This window comes from Argopecten irradians, chromosome 8 (assembly GCF_041381155.1).
Source record: "Argopecten irradians isolate NY chromosome 8, Ai_NY, whole genome shotgun sequence".
In the NCBI taxonomy this organism is placed as follows: Eukaryota; Metazoa; Mollusca; class Bivalvia; order Pectinida; family Pectinidae; genus Argopecten; species Argopecten irradians.
This window is the reverse complement of record NC_091141.1, coordinates 31,769,983-31,779,759: the sequence shown is the minus strand read 5'-3', so window position 1 is coordinate 31,779,759 and position 9,777 is coordinate 31,769,983. Positions and strand designations below refer to the sequence as shown.

At 35.1% G+C, this 9,777-nt stretch overlaps 1 protein-coding gene across 1 annotated transcript; it reads right to left on the bottom strand.

Moving 5' to 3' along the window:
* Positions 1-6,322, bottom strand: LOC138330098 (claudin-4-like). The gene is made up of 3 exons (XM_069277473.1): positions 5,948-6,322; positions 5,648-5,803; positions 1-769 (listed from the first exon to the last, which is right to left on the bottom strand). Exons 1-3 carry the CDS (start codon positions 6,153-6,155, stop codon positions 597-599), a joined length of 537 nt encoding a protein of 178 aa, XP_069133574.1. The 5' UTR covers positions 6,156-6,322; the 3' UTR covers positions 1-596.
* Positions 6,323-9,777: the final 3,455 nt, after the last annotated feature.

The window sequence follows — 9,777 nt, the reverse complement described above, 5'->3', positions numbered from 1 at the left end:
ACTAAAACAAAATGACATCAAATCTTATTTTTACTTACAAATAAAATCAATAAAGGCAATGCATTGGATATAAGGAAAAAATACAGTCTACAGGCACTTGTTCAGCAGAAGAAATGATAATCATATGTTATTAACAAGACATTCATAGTTTAAAGTCAACAGTCATCTGTTGAACATCACAACCTTCCATGGTTTATCAATCTAAAGATAAAAAACAACTTTATCATTATATATGAAAACATATAAGTCATCAATGTGATATCATTTTATTATTTTCTTACTGTTGGCGATATAAGTCAGGTATTTCTACCAGTTTAGTCGATGTGTGGTTGATGTCTGATTTAAATGATATTTGTACTTTCACTTTGGGTGTAATTAAAGTTATGGATATAACTTGGATAGCACACTAACGATTCTAGCATTTGTCTAAATCTACTCTCAATTTTATCACGAAACTTAAAAGTCATGATTTGTGAAATTGTCTATTTCAGGCTTCAAACAAAAAATCCTTTCAAATGCAATTGAAAAATTCTCCAAAGTGTAGAGTGAAAAATCACTCAACCCAACGTCCGAAGTGTGAACTGACCGAAACATGGTTATGAAGACTTGCAGAGATCAATGGTGGCAAGGATTCCGCCTATTCCCGACAACAGTCCGGCAGCGATTGAAAGCCCAAATGAATAGCTGAGCTCAAGTGATAGGCCTGCCGAAGCCCCCGAGTCCGAAATCTTTGCTGCCCAAATAATGCATGCCAGTATAACAGCACCGGCTGAAAGAAACATATTCATCTAATTAGACATTGCCATTGCAGGTTAGCTTTATGTTACTACTAAACAAAATGTATGATAATTTCCAGTATTTGCATGTACATATAGGCAGTTAGGCTTTGGCGTAGTACAATACCTTCATCAAAAAGTCACGAAGAGACTAGTTTCATTAGTTTTAGTGTGATACTTTTCAGAAGAAAATTATTATATTTTTTTTTAATTATGAAAATATATTGTAATGAAAAAATATTTGAAATGGATAATGTAAATTTTCTCACTAATTTATCGACTGTTCCATCAATTTTTGTCTGTTTAGATGTACTTAAGTTTGGTTTTATTGTTTATCGATTTTCTTTTCATAACGGGGATAACAAGTTAAATGTAAATATAAGCATTATGATTATCGAATAAGGGAGGCTACCGATGTCATCACTCAACTTATTATAAAAACAAACAGTGGAGTAAAAATTAAAGATAATAATGTTCATCAATAATTACATCCACTGTTTCGTCACAGCTAACAATTTTTGTCAGTAAACTTATTTTCTCATTCAATCATAGGTACTTGGCTCATTAAAAAATACATGGTGTAATACATGATATACATGTTTATGAGACAGATCATCTTTGAAAAAACGAGCCAGGTACCTATGATTCAATTAAACGACTGGAAACAGCCACAATATTTCCAAATGACAAAGCAGATAGGAACTTTGAGAGAGTAGAAGATGCAAATCAAATTACAGAGTGATGATGTGATTCAGTTTAACCATATCTTATTGTATATAACAGACAAATGAATTGAGAACAAGCTATTACATCTTATATAAACATCCTTTCCACAAAAGAGTGAGTGGGTGTGTATGTGTGTGTGTCAATCGGATCACCTCGTCATTTTCTACGAAACGAGACTCGGAGGTAAGTAGTAACCCTTTTGGACTACTTTCGGTAAAGATGTCGGCGCCCATGGTAGCACGCTTCATCGTAATCAGTTGACGATAAGAGGTGTTTCGTCTTCGGCTGCATCTATATCTACCGTACATGGGATTTAAATGATGGTTCCTTTCATTTTATTTATAAATTACAACTAGGAATTTGATAAAGTACATTGTTTTTGATAATGATACAATCGCTCTCTTTTGGGCGGTGTACAGTCAAACAGCAGGCCTTGGTTTAAAAGGCCCCACTGGAAACAGGTCCGTTTTAATTCAAATTCAATAAACATATCACGACTTTGTTGTTTATTCATTTTTCGACCGTTTAAGTTGTATATATAGTTCAAAGTAATATTGTATGATAGGCCGAGTGTAAGTAAATAAATTAGTAGAAAGCATAAAGATCAAATAAGGATGATCTTCTGTTTCATCTTTTTTTTCAAATTACTTTAATAGAATACTAGATTTATATTAATGTGTAGAACTGATTTTTTCTATCGGTAGTAATAATTAAGCATAAATGAATTGATCACAACTTGGCTGATTGGGGGAGATCAAGTGAATCGCACATCTCTTTTAAAAATCTACCATTGGAGTAATGGTAAAGAAAATGGTCTTATGTATCCTAGAGTTAGTTTAAACAGTATTTTATTCATACATGTATACATATACATACATTACATAAACACATTTCGGAATCGGAAAACAAGCTTAGAGCTTACATAAATTTCTTTCCCTAAAATATCAAGCCAAATTAAAACTTTGGCACTATAAACACCCTTTACAAGCTATGTTATAACGAAAATTTATCGCAGAAAAAAAAATTAGAAAAATATATGTAACTAGTGACAAGTGGTGAATAAAAGATAAATACATACTATGAACATACATGCGGTGATTACAATATACGAAAACTGGATTCATAGTTCTATTAAAATTTGTTATAAAGCGTTATCAATAAACAATATCGTTTACTTAATTTGATTCTTCAAATTGTCGGAACTTGATATTAAAAAAATATGATTACATGTAGTTGCGACCGAACCACAGGTACAAAGTGGACTATCTTCTAAGTTTCTAAGATATCTATTTACTGAGTTAAAATATAAGGGGGGAGAGGTTAATGATACTTTTTTTGCAAAAAGCTTTTAATAATGCCAATAGACGGGTTTTCACGAAAATCTACTTTTAATGCATTCCATAACTTAATTGAAGAATTTCAAAAAGATTCTTCATAAAACTGTGTTTTGCAGTTTGGTAGCAGTTTGGCTTTAAATTATCTGAATTTCTATACAAATGACCTTCTGATACCTTATTTGGAATTAGACGTTATAGAAAATCTGGCGTTTTCCTGTGATACATTTTGTGGAATTGCAAAATTTTATGATTTTCTCTCCTTTTTGATAATTTTCAAGTGTAAATCTTTATATAATAGACTGATACTTGATAATTTAGTAGCACCTGTTACTATTCTTGCTGCCTCCAATTGTATATTTTCTAAACTTTGGCATATATAATTTGGGAGGTTGTCTCTAACAAAATCAGAATATTCTAGAATCGGTCTTAAAAATGAAAATACATGTAGATAGTTTGGAGAGTTCGTATCTAAAGTATATCTTAAAGCCTAGAGTTTTTCCCCATTACTTAACCCAACTATGAAACTGATGTCCCATAGTTGTTATGTCTTCAAATTTCTTGTAGTACTGTGGTAATGTCGATATAAAAAATGTTTACAAATATTGAAGTACCATTGGGAAAGAAGACGAGTTATTGCAAAAATCCTAAAATGCAAATGCCCTTGTGCATCATTACATGCAAGACTGCCTTTTTTATTGAATGAGGGGCATGGTTTTATTATTTGTTTTTTGTTTTGTTTTTAATGCTGTTGTTTATTAACGCAAGTCCGTTCTGCAACGTGCACGTGTCCTGCTCAAATTATTGTAATTGTATACATGGAGTCATATTTCTAGTTTTGATATAAGATACTTTATAATGATAGGAATGCGATACATATCGCTATTTAAGACAGCGATAATGAACAAAAATGTGTTTTAATGACATCATCAATTTTGTTAAAAGTGAACGTTAAAAATATATGTATTTTTTTTATCTTCATCTATTCTTAAATTGGCGAAATTAAAACTGATGTAATTAGCGATATACATGATGTATTGATAGCAGTATAAGTACAGGTATACTTATAATGGCTGATAAGTAAAATCAAAAGAGGAGATTGTGATAATTAAGATAATATTTCCTGGATTGTATATCGTCATGTATGTGTTTATATATATTGCATTTATATATCATTTTCAGTATCTCAAATTTTGATGGGGCGCGGTGGCCGAGTGGTTAAGATGTACCGACATATCATAACATGCCCTCCACCTCTGGGTCGCGAGTTCGAATCCCATTTGGGGCAGTTGCCAGGTACTGAACGCTGGTCGGTGGTTTTTCTCCGGGTACTCCGGCTTTCCTCCACCAACAAACCTGGCACGTCCTTAAATGACCCTGGCTGTTAATAGGACGTTAAACTAATCAAACAAAATCTCTAGTTTGAGGAATAAAGATTATTATAAATATGAGGAATCACATTTTTAATGATATTTGATGTTTGATTGAACTGATGACCGAAATCACGGATGAAGCATGTAAACAAATTAGATTATCGCCTATATCGTTTCCTATAAAAAATAAACAAAAAACTTACAGCTACTGTATAGACACAACGACATGCACACTGTATATATCTTATCTGGTGTTTGGAACTGTCACCACACAAATACACATGGATATTTCGGTATAAACATGTGTTAAGATACTCCACCGCAGACAGGGAATAAACGATTCTCTGGTATTTACTCAGATGTGTGTAAATGTATGCCTAATAAACACAAAACCTGAATTATGTGAAATAGTATATTTTGCTTTTGGTGCATGCGCAATCAGTACTTTATTCCATATAGGACATGGTGCTATGGACTTTTTTCGGAACGCAATTAATTATTTTTGATATTTCTATCTTGAAGTAAAATAAGAAGCTCAAACTTTTCAATGGCGGAAATGGTGTTAAGTAAATAACATTTGAAACTAAATAAATACTGAATTGTCTGCTGTTTTTGATAGAAAAAAATATCATGGGTCAGCTTTGTAACTTCTTTAATGGCTTTATAACGTAAGAACTGAGGAACAATTTCTAGACATTATTCAAACAATTATAATTAAAGCTGACCATTGGATTATTTTTTCTAAAACAAAATCACCGAAGAAAATAATTTCATCTGATGATATTTGCTCGAGCATTTATGTTCATTCTAATAAATACATGTATGAAACACGCGTCTTGTAAAACTCTTTAGATAATATAAATCAGAGAGCTTGTTTCAGTTCTTCGTTGTGATACATAGAGCTATAAAGCAGACAGAAAATAGCGCTGTATGTTTCAAAAGGGAGGTAACCTTTTGTGATATAGTCCTACGGCTAGCAGTATTTTGGCCGATGTCCGGCAGATAACAAAATACATCATTTTCATGTGTATTCATACAGTTAGGTCCGAGCCTATGTTCGAAGAAGTGGGCGAGGAATTTCGATTATTGTGTGTGTGAGAGAGAGAGGTGATAAAATGTCATAGACTCCCGAGTCCCGTTTCTAAGTAACTGTATTTTAGTTTCGTTTTCTCGTTTTCTCTGTAACTACCCGTCTCTACACTAGACTTGAAACAGGTATGCACATGTTAATAACGGATGTGAAATCTATCACACGTGTTCTCAATCATTATGATTGTAGTTTTTTTCTTTGAGTATAGAGGATGTGAATCCATATTCATCATCATTATTTTTCATAAATGATTTACATTTCAAGATATTTGCATTTATGAAAATATCAAGTTCATGTCATTTTTATATTTCTGTGGAAATCTATTATTTTGTTGTATTGTTTACTTACCTCCGAGGAAAGCAATGATCACATCCAGAATATAGGCTATCTTATGGGAAGATTTAGACAAGGCAACTGTACAGAGGACTTCCAAGATGGCGGCAGCAGCAACAGTTGCCATGCCGATAATGGCGAACGCACGGCAGGCCACAACCCAATCTTCAACTTGAAAAACAAAAACAATAAAAATCATAATCCATTTTCTTATTTGATAAGATGATAGCATATCAACTGTGCTTTAAGAAGTGTTTTAATATTTCTTTTTTATAATAAATCATGTTTTAAAGTAGAGATAAATACTTTACATACCTATGTCATAGTTTTGGCATTGTTTTTCTCCGTTTGAAGAAGCGCATACCGCCCAAAGTCCATTTGACTGAGTGATGGTCTGACCGCTAATCGTGGCACTGACAGAACTCCAATTTGGTGTCGCCAATCCGACAATTTGAAGAATCAAAGCAATAGGGAAGATGACGAGAGCGATTTTTAGAAAAACAGACGCTTCAGTGCAGCCCATGATGAATTGTAGCGGTTGATAATTCTCGTTGGAATCTAACTTAACCTGTGTCTATGTGAGGGTGACGCTATAGAAAATGACATGCTGAATACGTAATTTCATATATAGCCACAGCTGCCCGTTAAAGGTAATTTCTGATTGGTTAAGAAGAATTCACGAATGTCCATATTTGTCATTCAGGGCGCAGTTCAACCCTTGATCACACCTGAGTGATCGAATTCTTTAAACAAATGTATCTTGTTTAAACTTGCCATGAACGGAATTTGTGATATAGATCAGAGTATGCCAGATAATTCTTCCATTAGACCAGTTATTGATTAATTGCAATTTTCTGCAAATATAAAGGAGAAATGAATTCACGGAAAAGTGTATTATGTCGTTTCGGTTTCGCCATCCTACTTGTAAAGCGGACTCGATGATACATGGACGATTATCTAAACAGTACAATGTGAATTTTGACATTTGGAAAAGGAGCAGCAAGATCTATAATGTCGATTCCATGGAATTTAAACATGTCAGCTATGTATAATTTAAAGCCTTCAGATATGAAGATGTGTGTTGACTTCTTCTTAAAATTGGAGATAAGATTAGGATATCTGTTCTGGAGGCTGTATTGCATGGCTAGCCAATCAATACATTCTCGTGATGTCACAGCGTTGACAAAATAACTAATTTCTTATATTTTTTTTTGATTTTAGAAACAAGGCTGAGTTTTCTTTAAAATATACAAACAACTGGATTTGCGTAGAAAATATCACTCAGTTTTCATGTGAGGAGAATTGACTTGCAGTCGCGATTTTTTTCGAATTTCTTTCAAAATGGTAGATATCAATAGAAGTAAAATTGCATTAATAAAACATTTATGTGTGAGAGAAATTACTCTTTCATGTTGGGATATGAAGGACTGGGATATTCTACCCTCAGGATCAAAGAATATTGTTAACCCTCGCGTAGAATAGATAGATAGATTTTTTTTATTTCCTCTTTTCAGAGATTTCATACCTATTTTACATTTTAATTAAAACAAATCGATATTCAGTTTAGAATTTCAAAATCACATTTTCAAAGTAAAGTGTTCATATGTACAATTAGTGATGGAAGTAGGTCAGCAATGTTTATCATCATCATTTCCCATCTATCATGATCAAGAGGAATATCCACCTGGCTTCCCAGTAGAAATTGGCATTGCTTTTCCTCTGAAAGGTGGTCGAATGTTACATATTCTGTAACTTCTAGGAAGTTTACAAGAAAGTCTAATATTTTATCGCGACTACAGAACAGTGCCGGGCACTGGATAAGAAAGTGCGTAGTAATATTGTCAGAATTCTTCCCACATAGTCTACATACTACAATACTACGTTCGTACCGATACGAGAGTTTGATTAACTCGCCCATTTTCCATGTGTGGTTAGGATAAACAAGACTCAGTATCCAGAGTGGATTAGGACCACAGACAGAGTGGATGCTGGCGTAGGTTTTGAGCACAATCGAATTATCCATATCGTCCTCCCATTTATTGAAGTAGAACTCTTCTACAATTCTCGTGGTAAAGTTTCGCCAGGAGTTGCGAGTGGGACAAAAACCATCGTATACAAAGTCAAACAGAGCTGATGCTACGTTAAGCCTGTGTGCGGTTGCAAATATATCTTGAATAAAGCTTTCCGCGAGGAGCATCTTGTTTCCGAATATAAAAGCACAAACACGAATAATGAAGAGTTTTCAACACGTATTTACTACTTGCAGCACATAGTTTGTTCAAAAACACCATCTTCCTTTTATCAACCTCGCCAGCAATGTCAAGTAGTCCAATAGCGCGAGTTGTTACAAGTGTAGGTGAAGTTTGTTCGAAGCCTTGGCATCTCCGGGCAGCATATCGTTGAACGACGCAGAGTTCCTGCTGAGAGTATTGCATAGGGTTAGCCCACAATTCTGATCCATACAACACACGCGATTGGACTATACTTTTGATAAGCTTGCAGCTTATCAACGGATTCATGCCGCCACCGTGAACACCAACGCTTATCAATGAATTCAGTGATTGTCTCCCATTCTGACAAGCTTTTTTATGCTCTCATCGCAATGCAAATTCTGAGTCAAGACTATACCGGCGTATTCCTTGGTTGTGACCCACGGAATAGGTTGCCCTCCGAGTGCACATTGAGTTCTTGAAACGCGCTTTGTGTGGCCCCTTTGAAACTGTATTAGATAACTTTTCCCGGGGTTATAATTAAGACGCCATTTTTGCGAGAAGCTGTACACTAAGTCTAGGAGACACTGCAAGTTTCCAATGGAACAGTCCATAAGTAATTATATAAAGTGTCACCCACTAGAAATATTGCTGGTATGTGTAGATTATGAATAGTGAGTCCAAACGGACACGAGTCAAGCTCTAGAATAAGGTCGTTGATCATGACTAGAAAAAACCATGCGGATAATGTCCGACCTTGACCCACGCCTTGCTCGACAGGATATGGACTTCCGGTTCTGCCTTCATGCAGTACGCATGATGTAACACCCTTAAAAGAGTTCGCTATGATCCGCCATATCTTACCATTAAACCCAAGATTATAGAGTTTAGTAAGAAGACCATTTATCCAGACATTATTGAAGGCTTTCGCGTTATCTAAAAACGCCGCGTACACTTTCGAGTTGCGTTCAAGATGATGACTTACAGCTTCCCTTACCGTGAAGGCAGCAACAATACTACCACAGTCTTCTCTAAACCCTTGCTGAAGGCGATGAGGAAAGCTTATCTCGGAACAAACTTTCGCTATTCTTTGGTAGAGTACTTTTTCAAATAGTTTTTGTAGGACCGGGGTAAGGGTTATGTCCCTGTAATTGTTCATATCCAATCTGTCCTTTTTTCCCCCTTTGAATAGTGAAATAACGATACCATGCTTGAAGCTCACAGGATAGTCTTCAATGTCAATAATGGCGTTATAAAGACATGTAATTGCCTTCAAAAGATGTTCCTCCCCATATCTAATATGTTCTGCTACGAGGTAGTCATGCCCACTTGCCTTTCCATTTTTCATGTCTTTCAAGGCATTTGACACCTCTTGTTCGGTTATGCGCTTCATACATACTTTGTCGGGGTTAAAATAACTGTTACTATATGCAACGTACTGATTTTAGAGTCAGTTTCTAGCTTATGTTCGGCATCATAGTGATCGTTTTCAGATACCCGAGCAAGCTTAATGTAATGCCCCGTCCAGAACAAGCGATTTGCATCCACGTCACGTGAAATTGCGCCATTAATTCGCAACTCTGAGGATTCATGACATTTTATTTTTCTCGCCCGGACCGCTTGTAAAAAGTTCCGCTATCAACTTCAGCTGATTTTTGGAGTTCATCCAGCTGGTCCTGCTCGTATTGGTGTCGAGCGGCCGAGAGTGCCTTTACGAAGGCACGCTTACATTGCTTATACTGTTGGTAAGACTCAAAGAATATGCCTATCCTTCATATCCACATACGAATAGTCTTGTAATATTTAAAGCTGTCCCTCCGCCCACAAGTGGTATTTTTCTCTATCAAAAACAGGACCAGATGAATTATTATTTTCATCAGTTTCAAAACTTATTTACTTTACACAATTACCACCAGTGAAAAGTTTGAGCTTCCT